The sequence below is a fragment of the Cryptotermes secundus genome, unplaced genomic scaffold (genome assembly GCF_002891405.2).
Source record: "Cryptotermes secundus unplaced genomic scaffold, Csec_1.0 scaffold529, whole genome shotgun sequence".
NCBI lineage: Eukaryota > Metazoa > Arthropoda > Insecta > Blattodea > Kalotermitidae > Cryptotermes > Cryptotermes secundus.
The window spans coordinates 96,218-113,538 of record NW_019737988.1 but is presented as its reverse complement, the minus strand read 5'-3'; the positions used below and the strand labels follow the sequence as shown (position 1 = coordinate 113,538).

General features: G+C 39.0%; 2 protein-coding genes across 2 annotated transcripts in view; both read right to left on the bottom strand.

The window, feature by feature from the left end:
* Positions 1 to 248: 248 nt before the first annotated feature.
* LOC111870625 (gamma-aminobutyric acid type B receptor subunit 1) overlaps positions 249 to 17,321 on the bottom strand; it is a 52,020-nt gene continuing 34,947 nt past the window's right edge. The window contains exon 17 of the mRNA XM_023863070.2: positions 249 to 2,254. Within this exon, the coding sequence (XP_023718838.1) occupies positions 2,250 to 2,254 (5 nt within the window). The 3' untranslated portion in view covers positions 249 to 2,249. The remainder of the gene's footprint in view (positions 2,255 to 17,321) is intronic.
* LOC111870626 (inosine-5'-monophosphate dehydrogenase 1b) lies at positions 11,861 to 14,045 on the bottom strand. The gene has a single exon (XM_023863072.2). It carries the CDS (start codon positions 13,783 to 13,785, stop codon positions 12,232 to 12,234), a length of 1,554 nt encoding a protein of 517 aa, XP_023718840.1. The 5' UTR covers positions 13,786 to 14,045; the 3' UTR covers positions 11,861 to 12,231.

Here is a 17,321-nt window from a genome sequence, read left to right as displayed (position 1 = left end):
TTTCCACCTTCAGAAAGTTATTAGATTCTATTTGAAATGCATAACAGGAACCACATCATACCAGATGTCTCCAAAAGAACACACGGGCCCTTCCACAAGATTGCTTTCTCAAAGTATGACATATCCTCACAGATATTTTAGATTGATATTATTACCTTGCTGCATTTAACATATTAGGACTGTTCATATAGGAACAATGGATTTAAATTGTGTGGCAGAAAATGATACAAGAGGAACAAACAGGGCAGTCAGATTTGTTACTCAATTATTTATTTTTATCCCACTCCTCAAAGCACAACTAAAACATACATCACATAAACACATCACTCCAATTATTACAATCAGCAATTTAAACGACTTCACTGATTCAAAATTAATGGGATTACAAAATAATGCTCTAAACAGATTACATATTACTTTGTTCCATCTCAAAGACTGAACTGAACAGAGAGACAGTTCGTAACTAACACAATGCTTTCAATATTTAACTCATTAAATGACATTCATATTTATACATATATTCAAAACTGGTACATGCTACAGAAAAATGTAAAAAATAGATGTCAACAAAGTTATCCTGGATATCACGCATCTAGAATATAACACACCTGAACAATCACTACACACTCCATAGTAAAGACTGACCTATGCATTTTTAAACAAGCACTTCAAAATAAAATCTAACACTGCTGAACATCTCAGCATCCCTTTCTTGAATACTAGCGAACAGTCATGTTCCACAAACATGCTAAGATGAGTAGTAAGACACATAACAAATGTCAATATGACACTGAAACAAGGTGAATATTTCATACTGAAACACCTACAAAACCCAACATCAATTTTTCAGACTTTCATTTTGATTTAGAATTAGGCCCTGCACACTCCTCCTTTTTCCTTTCCCACTTCACCCTGCATGTGGGTATCTATGAGTGAGAGTTACTTCACAGGCAATAAGCATCACTTCTATGATGTATGAATATGTACAAACGTTTACCATATCCATATCTGTACACAAGTTCCCCCTGTACATAACAAAATAATGGAAAACAATACCAGAACATCCAACTCACATACAGTTATTATTAGCAGCAACATGTCCTATTAACAAACCAAATTCTAAATCACAAAGTCTCATGTACACCATATCATAAACGTTTAGGGAATCAAACAAATAAAACTACCTGCTAATGGATAAAACAAGGGAATATCTTATACTATCTACAACTAATGCCTATAAAACAAGAACACTACTATCTAAATTAGAAAATTACAATGCTACATAAAGCTGAAGAATACAGAAAACAAGTGTCACAATGACTGGCCCTTCCTGTCCTTCAACCTGGACCTCACAAACATAAATATGACAATGAAAAAGAAAATTCATATGAATGTAATAATAACCTTCTCTGCATATAGTTCTTAAGATGCACACATGAATCATAAGAAACAACTGCATAAACACCATTCAGAATTGTAAGTTCCACAATTACATAAATATTACAGCAAAGGTTGAGAGAAACACTTTCAAGACTATATAATTATTATTTACAATATATACAAAACAATAAACTGAACTTGACAGAGCAACTTCTCTCGAAGCGAAATGTACAATCTCAATGGCTCTTCTCAGTCATATTAAAATCAACATATTTAAGTTAACTATTACTTTTCTTTTATGCACAAGACCCGATATATTTTCATGAATAGATTAAATCTGCTGTATACGAAGTATAAAAAAAAATAACTAAAAAGATTACAGTAACAACTTTCAAAAGTTCCTTTGAAGGAGGGGCATGTACAATCTGACTGGCTCACACCCATCATCACCACCATATTTCTGCTGAACAATTTTCTTTTTTCTCAGCAAAGGATAAAATAAACTGAAATAATTGAATTCCAAAACAGTAAAATCTCGTTATAACAATTCCCTTCCTTTTGATTCTGTCAAATGAGAACTATTTACAAGAATCCCAACTCTGGAAAAGTCAAAACCTTTTAGTAAACAATTACTTATTCACTACTGTAATAGTACAACATTAGTGCGTGAATATAACAAAGACCTTTTCATTATCACTGCCCATCTGTACCATTCACACAAGTAGAACTGATATATACTGCACAGCCTAAACAAAGCCAGTTGAAAACTGTTATTATAATTTATCACCGAAGATACTGCTGAAGGACACGCAACTGAAGTTCCACAGCTGATGTCTGTATGCTGACATTACTGCCTCATTCTGCTTGCTTCACTCTGTTCACAAGAGAATCCAGTCCACATTATAAACATAAAACACATATGAACATTTCAGGAGCCATTCATAAACACAAGCCAGTATGTTCTATTTTATTTCGATTTCTGACATCTTAGTGGTTACAAAAACGAAGAACACATTTTCTGGAAAAATATTATGATAACAGTAGCTGATATGAAAATCTGTTAAAATTTCTTCCATAACACATTATGTGAAAGAAATGCACATAAAATTGAAACACCATCATGCCTACTGCAAAGAAACGTTTTTGTTCCCTCCTGTTTAATCAATACCAACTAATGCAATACATTTTTACAGCATTGGTAGTAGGACTCCCAAATTTTTCTTCAGTTTTCAAAGTTTTTCTACAGCACTCGGTATTAATTTGTAATATGAAATGACATAACTAACAGCTTTATGAATGGCCCCAAGCTAAAAATTTTCTAAAAATCTCGTTACAACAAACTATATCCGAGGCTGTTAACATTCACTCAATATAAATTTGGGAGTCTTATGAGACACAAATTTGTTATTGTTTTAAGCATTTGTTATAACGAGATTTTATAGTAGTGCTAACCAAGCAATCAAAACACACACACACAATCACCGCTAATAAGAGAAAATTGACTGATGTGCAAAAATAGAACCAAAATATTGAAGGGTGATGGTATCTGATTGTGCAGGCAATGATAAAATAAAATAGCACAAAGAGACTGCACATGATAATACTATAAAATCACTTTTAACACGTTCCAGTCACTAAAATGATCCTCTAAATATATGTATTCTCAAAGTTTACTTCAACAGATATTTCAATCCACAGATATAAAAACATATAAACTCTTGTTTTTTATTTTTTTTAAATAATGAAAGGTATTTATGAACACACACATAAAAATATGGATGTGTCACTGCTGGATACATTTTTCAGACACTGACAGATTCTACTGTCACTGCAAACGAATTTGGTGAAAATAACTGTTTACACCATGCTACAGTGCATCAAAACATGCAAAAGATATACATATATTTTAACGTGATATCACAGTTAAAGTGGAATCTCACTGCATCATGTTCCAGAAATACTGCAGTAACAAACTAGAATAATTTTTTCATGTTCTGGCTTTCATAGTGACATGATGCTCAATTTCCATTTTGAGTGATGATACCATGTTTTATGTCATTAAAACATATCAGCATAACAAAAAAAATGGAAGCACAGATCTAGTTTCATGCTACTGAGCACTTTTATGTATACCTCAAAAACAGATGTACAAAATTTGAAAACTACAACTCTATTATAGTGTTGATCAGAACTGAATCATACACGCTATTAAAAAAAGATGGGGAACATGACAATAAAAAGCCTTCACCAGTTCCAAGTCAAAGTTATTATATTACACACAGGAAAATTCATCACGGCTAATTACTGAATTAAGTACTCTGAAGGGGTTCCCTTCAAGACATGTATTTTTGAACACATGTATCAATGCACATATTCACAGTTTATTTGGTAACATTGTCAATAACTGTGACCACAGTCTCTGGATGGTGGTGAATAATAAATTGCAAATAATGTGGAAGGAATTAGTCATGGCATCATTCAAGGTTCTATCCTGGAGGGACATGGAAGTATCAGTGCTAGTGTCTGGGGTCATTTCAACATGATGCTATGCAATCTTATACCTTCTACATTCTACTGAGTTACAGCACTTTTACACATGATTCTGTAAAAAGTGACAACATTTAGTTCAATCCATTACAGTGAATCACATCCTGCAGTTAGTGACTCAGCATTAGATAATTCATCCCATTTTAAGCTCGACTCATAAAGAAAGAAACCATGGTTGCTCTGCTGTAACAGTGAACACACCCATAATTTCTAGATTATGGAAAGTGCAAAGTTAAATATTATACGAGTATACCCTTTTCTCCATTCAGGACATACTCTGGCTGAATTCTTTATATGTAACCTAACAAAATCTTACTCAATTTTAAGTATTTATACACTTCCAACACACCTCATTCACTTCATATAAAGAATGATATAACTGACTGCCTTTCAGATGATATACGTGGTCTGACAATAAAGTTCATGAACTCACCACTGTGTTCTTGCTGTGGCAGCAGTGGACAGAAAACTCAGTATGGTTTGATGACATTGGCATGTAAGTGTTTCACAGCTGTGTTGTTGTTAATCTATGGCAATCTCTTTCTGAGTGGTGTCTATTATTGTCTGGGTGTGTTTTGGTGTGTTGTCGTGAGAATGTCAGAGTTTCTTGTTAAACTTGGAAAGAATGGAAGCGAAATCAGAGAGATATTAGTGCAAGTTTACGGGGACAATGCTATGAAGAAAATGGCAGTTTGCAAGTGGGTGATACATTTTTCTGAGGGAAGAGAAAGTGTCACTGATGAGGAGAGATCAGGACGGCTAGCAACTAGCAGAACTGAAGAAAACATTGCAAAAATTTGTCAAATTGTGTGTGAAAATTGTTGGCTGTCAGAAGCACAGCAGAGCAAGCAAACATTGACAGAGAAACAGTTAGGAGTGTCTTAACTGAAGATCTTGACATGAGGAAGGTGTGCAAAAATGGTCCCAAAGGACCTGTTCACATGGCACTGTCTGTGAGGGAGTTTTTGGCTAGTAAAGAAATAACTGTGCTGGAACACCCTCCCTGTTCACCGGACCTAGCCCCATTGACTTTTCTTCTGTTCCCAAAGGTAAAGGAAATACTGAAAGGAAAGCATTCTGATGACACTGACGACATCAGGAGTAATATGATGGCAGCTCTGAAGGCCAGTCGACAAAACCAGTTACAAACTGTATTGAAGGGTGGACTAGGCACTGGCATTGGTGCATAGCATCCCAAGGGGAGTACTTTGAAGGCGATCATAGTGACATTCAGCAATGAGGTCTGTAGCACTTTTAACATGATGTGTTTGCAAACTTTACTGTCAGATCACACATGCACTGCACTATACCAGAAGGACCATTATTAGCGCACACATCCCAAAACATGGATTACACTCCGAATACTAAAAACTTTGGTGCAACACAGTAATTTAAGGACTGCCAACTTCTCACATCAATGTTAACAAAATGCCACTCACAGAGGTTTAAAAATGAGATCAAGCTGTCCATGACAAAGGAAACTAGACAGAAATGTAATCTATAATGGGGGAAAAAAAAGGTTCCACATGCATTCTTTGTACCTTGATATTCTGAATATTCCCAGCTGTTCCATTTACTTTATTAAGGAAGTATGCTTCCATGCTGTCAAGCTTTATGAAAACTGAAATGGTCCTACAACTTCTTATAAGGATTGATATTATAAAATTCCATTAAAATATATTCACCAGTTCTAACGTTGAAACACACAGAGCTGGGACATAACCTGCCTTACATTCAGTTTACACACATTGTACAAGGAATGCATAAGAAACAAAAAGTTCTGGGATGAACTAATTGCCTGATTTCCTTTGATAAAATGCAGACTGCACAGAAACTGACACCTCCAACAATTTTTCATTGTCATAGGAATATGTTTACTCAGGCAATGCCTAGCAATGATTAGGGGGATACACAGACAGACAGACTCTTCTTTGATAAGACATGGACCATATGGAAAAAGGCATCTCCAACAATTCTTCTATTGTTGCAGGAACATGTCTACAGAGCTGCAGCCTAGCAAGGACAGGCGGTATACACACACAGACTGATGGGAGGATTTATGATGTACACAGTTGAGACAGGCTCAGTTGCCACAACATACATACCAAGTTTCATAAAGATTAGTTCAAGTTGTCTGGGGGGGGGGGCGAGAGGATGGAGATGGCATAAGCCCAATTTTCATTTTTCAAAATAAGAAAACGAGATTAAAAATGGACATACAGAATAGAGTTTCACTTCAACTCGCATGGTTCCAAAGACAACCTGATACTGCAGCTTTGCAAATAAGGTACTGCACAGTCAATTACTACCCTTCTCATTCTGTGGATTTGTTTCCAAATTCTATAATTCAATGCGTATGAACACATGTTCCTCAAAACAGTACACAATTATCAATGACTATCAATAACTGTTTCTGTTACATCAAAAAACAGAGTTTAACCATCATATTTGTTTTTAAAATTCCATGACAGCTGAGGATACACAGCTTAAAGACACCTTGGATGGTCGATCAGACCATCACAGGACAACAATGCAAGTAAGTGCTTTTTACTTTAAGCTTTCAGAGGACTAATTTCTAAATTCATATTTAAATTTTTCCTGAGGTATAAACCAGACATGTTCACATAAGACCATTGTCCTCTACTAATGGATCCATCATTGAAGTCCAGGAGGATTATTTCTTTTGCAATATGGCAACTCTTTTTTGTTAAATGCTAAAGGAAGGAAGGACTCCACTGTGCTATTCACTTTTCTAGAGTTTCTGTTACTACCACATGCTTTAGACATGTCTCTCATGCATGCATGCACACATACATCCATACCCCCACCCCCCCTTTTGAGCAGCAGCATCAGGCTTTACTGCCATTTGAATATGCATTTTCTTCCAGCATTAAAACAAAGGCAGCTGCTAGCATTTTGCAAAGAACATACTACCGATATGATGAGTCACTCTTTTAACTTCCAATTCTTTATCAGCATTGTCCTAGTAGTACGAGGTTTTCTCAGTTCTTTGATGCTGCCTAAGTGCACAACAGATAATGCAACATGTCCCCACAAGCTTAAAGATGACTTTACATAGTTATTGGGCTAATATATACAGCAACCTATTCTTAAAAAGCTATTTTTATATGTTGTAATTTTTCAGTATTTCCTTCTCTTTTCTTAGATTTTATAACATAATTAAATAACTACAACTTTCCATTAGATATAGATGTTATCCTGGAAAAAGTTTCTCTTTATTATATTTCATTTGTACTTTCTTTAATGATACTGTCAGTAATTTAAGACTATATAGCATCAATTATTGGAGAATGAGGAATTAATTGGAAAGGACATGGAAAGAAGTGGTCGTGGCCTAATTTAAATTACTATCTGCATGGAAGAAATGAAAAAAATTGCAAAAAATTTCATGCAGGAGTTGAGATTTAATCTGGGAAAATCCCTAATAGAAGTCAAAAGCATTACTGCTTGAGCCAACCTGCTGAGTGGAAACCATCTTCCCACAACTGGTTAAATAACAAATGTCATAAAATAGTCACACAGAAATAAAAATGAAATGAAGTTCCACCTCTTCAGCTACCCTGAATTCCTGGAAATATACTGCAATACCAGGGTTTCTTTTTCAGCTGGTATATACTGGCAAAGAACTGTTATCAACGAATTTCTCAACAGTTGCATGCATTAGTGCAATACATGTATGTTTCAATCTTGAGGCTAAAAGGCTGTGTAAAGGGACTTAGTCCCACCCCACTAGCAATAAAAAAATACTACTATATTAAGCACACAAACAGTTAAAACTGTCTGAAGCAGTTGAAGAAATCTGTATGTCCACTTGAGTCATCCTCTATATAAATCAAAGTAATGCCAGCAGTAAGAACCTTTAAAGCAAAATGGAAACTGGACATAAAATTTAACCACTATTAGACGGATTCAAAGAACACTCATGTTTTTTTATTTTTTTTTTTATAATATGGTCATATTTCTCCACTCCAGTATATCTCATCACTAGTCAAAGTACTTTTCTGTTTAATTCATAAACCCATCTACTGAAAACTTCTTAACATTAAGGAGAATTTATACTGGAAATGAATGAATATATGTATTACACATGAATCTTTCTCCCTTCTACTTTCCAAACCCTCATAATTATACAACAAATTTGGTCCCTCTCACTTCTGTTTTTCAAGTCCTCTTAAGTATATGAAAAATTTGGTCCCCAATAACATCACATTGTTCTGATATTTTTTCCACATAAGATACCCAGTCAGGGGAACAACAAATCACTATAAAGTTACAGAAAAATTGAAAACTGAATATACAAAATTACAGACTGTCTTCTCCAGTACATCTTCCTACACATTTGTCTTCAATCTAAACAGCAGCTGCCACACCATTATGCGGCTGTCAAAGTTCTTCAATGAAAGGCCTCTACATAAGCTATCTAACAACACATTAACTTTAGATAGCAAACACTGTAGAGTTTTAACTGGCCACTGTACACTGAGGTGGTACTACATATTTGTGCTCCTCAGAAAGTTATGTGCAGGAAATGTAGGCACATGGAAGAATCCTACCATGTACTTTGTTAACCCTTAGCTTTGGTTAGCAAAGTAGACAAATCTTTGGTTCTTAATGAACAAAGAAAGGGTGGGCCTTGACCAGTCACTAAACTATGGCCATCAGTGATGTACCTTGCCCCTAAATAGTTTGGTCTTACATAGATTATGATCTGTCAGGATGGTTTGGACTCCAGTATCAGTGAGAACTCTCTAACTGGCACTAACAATGGACCTTAGTAGCAACATGTCTGGGAGACTAAAATCATTACCTTCCCCGTCATCAATAACAATACAGATTTTATTACTTCTGTCACTTCCCATCTACTGCCCAGCAAAAGCATACATTTGCCCATTACTATACATTATTCCTAATATGAGACCAGAACTGCTCCACTAGAACAATCAGAGCGACTTACTCTCCACATCCTTTAAACATGCTTAAGCTGAAGGGAAGTACTTTAATTTTTCTTCTAGATCTTTTCCTTAAACTCCACACATATGGGATTTATTTTGTACACTTTATTCTTAAAACTATCACATCTATGAATTACATAAAGTGTCTTGTCCAGAAGTGACCCAGTTGTGTCCTGAGTTTACTATTAAGTTCACACACACCTGTTATGGTTGAAACTGACCCTTATGCTTTTTACCAAAACCACATTTCACACATGATTCATATAAAAGTGCATTTTAAACAGTACAGTGAACCATATTCACTAATGCCTAATAGCCACAACTGAACACTGACACTACTGTACTTCATGTGACCATGAATCATTTCAGTGGCATTTATTACAACACACAGGCTGTCACTGTAAGTCTGCATTTGTACTGGGGTAACTGAAAGTGCTCAACCCACAGCAGGCTGTTCCTGGACATTAGCTGGGAAGTGAAACATGCAGTTAAGTGCATTGGGAGATACACTGTATAAGGGTGCATCATGCATGCAAGCATACACACACAAATCAATACTGAAATTCTTTATTAAATTGCATCAATATCAAAGTATATCAATACTTTATTCCTCCATATTTTCAATTCTTCCCTTGAAACCTCCTGCCATAAGTATATACATAAAATTCATTTATCAGTCACTAAGACATTAATACAAAATTTTAGAGTTTAAAGATCCCATCCCTTGAAGCAAATCACAAAAAATATGTCAAACAAAATAAATTTATTTCTGGTACCAAATGTTCACATTACATAATAAAGATAATAATCACACACACACACAGACATACAAGGGTAAATGAAAGGTGTGGCCAAACTTTGGGCATGAGTTCCACATACTAAAACAAGATTGGTTGAAAAAGTCGTTTACAAAAAGTGCTCAAAATGTCCTCCACAAGAATCAATATATGCCTGACACATATCACCATGGACTGCCACGTAAATTCTCATCAGTATTCACAACTGACAGTGGGTGGCACAGTAGAATCCTCATAGTGTAATCCATTCTAGACACAGGCAGCAGTTCAGCAATAACACGTGGGCAGGGACTGTTGCTTTTGGTAGACCCGCATGTTTTGCCACATCGGTTCAGAGGCAACCACTACTGAGATTTCCTCTTACATGATCTGCCAAAGCTACCAGAAGATGCCCCACCAGCAGTCAGAGCAAGAATGTGGTACATGCAAGATGGTGCTTTGGCACATTCTGGCCATGCTGTGCGAAGTGTTCTCAATTAACACTTATCATAATTGATAAAGGTAGACCATTGCACGGTCTCCACGCATGCCAGACCTGAATCCAATGGGCTGTTACATCTGCAGATCTGGGGATCCTTGACTGGACTCAGGCATGCAAAGGGACTCATACGAGGACCCTCTGCTAAAAGAGCGAAGGAACTGTTGAAGTTAAACAGAAACCAGGTACGATGGGTGGTGGGACTACTTACAGGACACTGTCACCTTAAAGGACGCCTCTTCAAACTGGGACAAAGTGATAGTCCCACTTGTGAGAGGTATCTAGAAGAAGATGAAACAGCCACACATATCCTGTTTGAATGTGAGGCCTAAGCTTATTCAAGATTATGTCACTTGGGTCACTACTTTATGGAACCAAGTGACTATTTCGACGCCCGCACATACAAAATCCTGTGCTTCATTCCAAGCGCAGGATTGCTGAGGGGATAATCAAAAGGGGAAGCACAACAGATCACTGTAGGTCGCGGTGCAAGGACTGAGAAGGCCCACCCCTTATACATACATTCATTCATACCTCTGCATATACCTAAAACTCCTTGTGTATGCAGCTCCTGTTGACAATGAGGAGGCATTTCACCACTGCATTGAGGATACTTGTCTGACCACCTGCGATTACCCTAGCCTCTTTGTGAGGATGTAGTGGCCCATGATGTGTTCAGCTGTTCATGGAATTTCATAAAGGAAATATTGAGCACGTATTACAAATGTACTCTTACAACTATAACTCACAAATTAAATGCTCCCAGACATATACTGATATGTACATTTTGGTATGTGGAACTCATGTTCAAAGTTTGCCCACACCTTTCGGTTACATCCTGCATAAACAACTCTCCTAAGCTATCTCTTGGCATATACATATAATCGTAATAACTTAGAAATGTTCCAGTCACTTCATGTACTTAATGTAGTTACAAGAGATAACTTTTACATATTAATGACATTGTAATAGTGGTTTCCTAAATGTTGATTGTGTCCTTCTGAAAATGGTCAACCCGACCAAAACACATCCAGAAAAATGAAATATTGAAATACAACTTTTATAAATCAATCACATTGGATGGCACCCTTAGTCATTTTATAAAATATGATGGAATATCTTACTTCTTAGGTCATAATGAACATAAAAAAAAATAGATGAATTATCCCAGGCACACATAAAACAGTTTATATGCTATGTATTAAACTTGTGTCAACTTAAGTATAACAGTTGCATTACAAACACTCAAGATCTGTGAACTGTTAGAAGTTTGACTTTCATACTTGTAATGCCTATGACTGAGCATATATTCATATGAACACAAACGCATCACTACATCATACAATTATGCTATTTATGAGGTCATGTAAAAACACTGGCAAACATGCCTGATGACACTTTATGATGCAAATCACAATTCCAAGTGACTTGCGTGGGAAGGATGAAGACACTGCCAATTTGGCACATGTATAAACACAGAATAGAACTGTTACTTCAAGGCTTAAGTAGTTTTTCCACTTACATTTCAATACTCATTTAAAATAATACTTTCAAAATCATAAAATACCTCTAGCTGTATTTTTTTTTGTTTCATTCTGGTCTGTCACACTAACAATTACAAAGACAAAACAACTCCGTCCAGTGTGACTATTGAAGTTTTTACTACTTGAAAACTTAACACCCTTACATATTTCGGTCCCTATAGACCATTATAAGAGGGACATCGATAGTCACACTGGATGTAGTTGTTTTGTCTTTGTACCTCTAGCTGTGTTTGAAATTTATGCTGCCGGGCATGACAAACTCCTCAAATGAATACCCCTTAGTGAAAATACAGTATTGTAAAAATTAAATTGTTTAGAAGATAAGCACCACACTACATCATCACATATGTGTCCCTCATTTAGTTGGTAGCTTGCAGGGTCAACTGAATTACAACTCAAAAACTGAACAACCACAGAACTATTCTGGAGGATGGATTATAGGATTCACAACCTATTCAAGTTTTAAACTGGACCAACTAGTAATTAGGTGGTCCACCACAGACCAGTGAATCTCAAAACAATCGCTTTTCATATGAGAACAGACCATGAACATTTCCTTCAAGCTGTGCAGACTGGGTCCTACGTTCAAATTTCAGCTCTCCTGAATACATCATGGACCGGAGAATGGATAAATTGCGAGCACCTATGTCCTGACATCCATGTCGTAAACCACACTGCAGATATGGCAAGAATCGTAACACTGATCCCTTATCTACAATTGATCCACTTACACCTTGCGCAACCTTCATTTTATCATTTTCGTTATGGAAGTAGCGGTTCATTGCAGATCCTTTAGCATCTTTCCGAGACATTGCTTCTAAACTACCCATACCACGATACTTCTTCACTCGAACACCATCACAAAAGAAATATTCCCCTGGGGCTTCTGAAGTGCCTGCCACTAGGGAACCCATCATTGCTGTAGATGCACCCAATGACAGTGCTTTAAGAACATGACCCACTGACTGAATGCCCCCATCTGCAATCACAGGTACACCAAACCGACGAGCATATTCTGCCACACGGTACACTGCTGTACCCTGAGGACGCCCCACCGCCATAACTTCTTGAGTAATACAAATTGATCCACTTCCCATTCCAACTCGTAGACCATCTACTCCTGCATCAATCAAATTCTTAGCTTGGGCTGCTGTCACAACATTACCACCAATCACTTGCAATTCTGGGTAAGTCAGTTTGATGTAACGAATCATATTAATCTGATAAACTGAGTTACCTTGTGATGAATCTAGGAGCACTACATCCACACCTGCCTGTGACAGGAGTTGAAGTCTTCGTTTGTCTTCTTCACGAGTACCTATTGCTGCACCTACAAGAAGTTGTTTATTCTCATCTTTCGAAGCATTGGGATAACTGCGTGACTTCTGGAGATCCGTACGGGCAATCAGTGCTACTAATTCATCTCTATCATTGATAATTGGTAATTTTCCTTTCTTTGAATGTTCCAAAATGCTGTTAGCTTCTTGAAGTGTCACATTAGATGATGCTGTTATCAGATCTTCAAACTTTGTCATCACAGTTTCAAGACACCTGTCCATGGCCTCATCCAAAAAGTCTATATCTCGGGATGTAACTATGCCAACCAACTTTCCACCTAATTTCCCATTTTCAGTAACTGGAATTCCACAGAATCCATGCTCTCTCTTTACACGAAACACGTCACTTACAGTATGTTTAGGACTAAGCACAACTGGATCTCGAATGAAGCCCTGCTTATACTTCTTCACTTTATGCACTTCGTTGGCCTGATATTCTGGGGTACAATTGTGGTGTATCATTCCAATACCTCCACACAATGCCATTGCAATAGCCATATCGGATTCAGTAACTGTATCCATAGGAGACGAGACTAGCGGAGCTTTCAGTGTTATTTGCTTTGTAAGAGCTGACGTGAGATCCACTTCTTCTGCAGTAAAATCAATAAATCCTGGTAAAATTATAAAATCGTTATACGTTAATCCATCGCCGTTCCCAAACAACTGGGAACCTGTTAAACCATCTTCGGGAACATAACCCGTACCGCCGCAAATTAAATAGTCAGCCATAATCAATAACACAAATTAATCAAATTTTCTCTTATGACTTCGGGCCCTCCACGTGCGGCTTAGAATACAAACCGCACGCTAACTTACAACCTACTACGAACCAGCCTGGCGCGGAAAGGCCTACAACGCTGCAAAACAGTGACTTTTCACAGGTCGGATTACGCAGACAGATGCCACAAGGTGGGGGGATATTCCGGTTTATTGATCCATGTCGATGATTACGTTTCCAAGACTTTTTACATCGCGTATTACGTCAAGAGAAAATGACACGAGAAGCGTAGGGAATATACCTGGTATTAATTCATGTTCCTAATTTCGTTTCCAAATCATGATTTCACCGCCACCTTGACAAACAAAAACACAACCATTTAAGAAACCATGACATTAAAAATGGCATCATATTTTCTGGTTCCCTGTGAAAGGTGTATTTTTATGTTGTAAGCATAAAAAATACGTTACATGGAGTGTTTTCGAAAGCTTTAATTTTCAGCATCAATCCTGGTATATCAGGACCTACGCGTAGCTACATAATTATAACCAAGGATTACATATTTAGAGATGTTAATCGATATGAAGTTCGGTATAGGCATCTGTGACGTACATAATAATTAATCCCGTTACCAATTTAACGTTTTTGAAATTGCATGCGTAGTTTAACTCTTTCCTTACTACAGACCCGTACGTGTCCTTCGATATATTGGACGATGATAGGGTAACAGATGTAATTTTACATCTATTCTGAATCAGGCATAAATTCTACACGGAAGGGGTTCATTAAATTCAGTCTCTCTTAAAAATTGTCTTATGTAAGCCTGCATTACAATGAAGACATATCCGCATTAAGCCGTCTGTTTTAAAACTACTGTCAAATGAGAGGGGCGAGCGGTCTATGGTAGGCCTTATAAGGTGGTCACCCGAGTCAACGACGTAGGCTAGCATTATCCAAGAGCAAAAATTATGGTGACGCACTTTGGATAGCCTGCCACCGTAACTAGAAGTTACTCGGGGTTAACAGTCTTGACGAGGAGGGTAATGTCATCAGAGCGAAGAGAGCAGGAGCGGGGTGGGGCTCTGCGCTTCTGTGCTGCGGCCCTAGAATACGTTAGGACGTAAAAACTGTACTCCTGGACGTTGGGCCAGGAGGGTTATCTGCTCTATCAGTTTCTTGAAACTAAGGAGTCTGGTAACGGCGGAGTGGTCGGTGCGCAGATGGAATTCTTGACCACAGAAGTATTTGTGGGGGTAATCCAACATCTTCACAACAGCCGGTAGAGCCCGTCGAGTCAAGTAGTAGTTTCTCTCAGCCTTGGCTGGGGTCTTGCTGTAATAAGCTACTATACACCCTGACCTTCCTGAACTTACGGCAGCACGCCTCCAACCCCTTGTCGACGATGAACTTACGACAGCGGTTATGCTTGGACTTCTTCAGAAACTGGATGGCGGCTTCTGATTCTCTGGACTCCTCGAAAGTTCGCTTCTCTTCCGCGACTTCGATCGGCGGCTTTGCGGTGTCCGCGAATCCAGTTATAACCCTCCAGCAATAGTTACACAGACCAAGGAAGCTCTTCGACTTGGAGTCTGTCTTTCGGCGGTGTCCTTTCTCGTACAGCCTCCAGTTTCTTTGGGTTTGCGGTCACTTCCCGGTGATACCGTATGTCCCAGGTACCGCACCTTCTGCTGGAGGGGTCGTCCCTTTGAAGGGGTTCAGTTTGCTATACCCCCCCCCCCCCCCTCCCCAGAATCTCGATCGATGGCCATACCATCCTCACTGGACAGGAAACCTGAGGCGGCAGAACAACGAGATGTCCCCGTAGAAGACGCCGACGTAATGCCGGTCGGAGAACCGAAGAAGAAAAGGCGTAGGGACCGAAATCAGCGAAATATGAAGAATTCGACACGGGAAAATTGTGAACCCCAGAAGAAGTTAGCCATAGCCCGCAGAGGGACGAGCTGCCGTGTGGAAGTGGCACGACAGAAGAAAACCAGCAGGAAGGTGTCCTGCCGTGCAACAGTGGCATGGCGCAAAAGAAACATCTTCAGGAAATCTTGGACCTGAGGAGATTGTGTATCCCGGATGAAGTTGGCTGCCACCTGCAGGGAGGTATCCCATCGCGCAACAGTGGCACGACGTTGGAGAGATGTCTTCAAGAAAGAACAGACCCAAAATCAGGATGGGTGCCAGAAGAAATGTGTCGCCGCTCCCGGCAGGATGACCTGCCATGCAGGAGCGGCATGGCACAAGGGACACATCGTCAGGAACAACCAGACTTGGAACAGCGTTGCAAGAGGAGCCCTCAGCGGGCGGAGACTTAAGGTGGAACCGGAGGGCAGCATTGGAGTGAAGGATGAACACACAAGAGAGCGGCTGCATCCTGGGAACGAGAGAACAGCCAGCTGAACCCTCAGGAAGACCCAAGGACTGGATATCAGGCAACAAGCAGTAGAGATTTCCAACAGATTCTAGAACATCAAAAACTGGACCTTGTGGAGGGATCGACCCCCTTCGAAACGAAAAAGAAGCAGAGCACAGAAGAGGAGCTGGTAAATTAGAAGCACCGGCCTCCCCAGAGAGAGTGAATGTGTGATGGGAGAAAGTGAAGGAGTGAATGTGATACAACTGGATCTTCTGGCAAGTTAAAAGGAAACCGCTCGAGACGAGCTGGTCTTAAGAGGGGAGCGGATGTAATGGACGGAGGATTGTCGCTGCAAGAGGAGTAGCTGGACAAGAAAGAAGACGTTGCAAGAACAGCCTGCAAATAAAAGGAACGGGGATGTGCCATTAGGCTATTCAGCACGAACAGCCTTAAGAAGGGAGCAGTGTGACATATTGCGCTATGGAGGACATCCCCTCCCCTGCCAGTGGTGACATAAGAACATCGAGCGCTGTCGCTGCTACGGTAACAGGCCAGTCAACCCTCCGCCCCTTCCCCTGCGGTGACATGGCAGCGCTTCCCACTGTGATGTAACAGGCGACAACACCTGTAAACACGGTGACTAGGCAAAAGGGAAGTGAGGCGTTTTCCCTTGTCTGGCTGAGGGTTTATAAGAGAACTGCACTGCCTAAGAAGACAGTTAGACAGTAAAATATGGTCGCAAGTCCCTAGAAACACTGCACTGACAAGAGCCAGCAGCATATACCAAAGACAGACCCATCCTCTCACCAGAGAGGGCGCCCCACAGAAACAATACCGTAACTGTCAAGGAGTAATAAACATCTGGTCATGAGCCCTAGGAGGGCTTACTGACTGACTGATCGTCAGTCGCAATATGACTTTGACTAAGAAGACAGTTAAAATGCAGCAGCCGCCGAAGACAGTTGAAATATAGCAGCAGTTGCAGAAAAAAGACCCGAACGCGTGGTTAGAAGATCTTATGTTATAGTGCGCGATAACTGAGAAGTCAGCATGTGATGACTTATTGTGTGACTTCAAGATTATGTGCTGTAGTACAGTTATATTGGGAGTGTGTAATTAAGAGAGACTTGTATAGCTCCCACGTTATAAATACGTGAAGAATACTGAAGAGATTATTGTGTA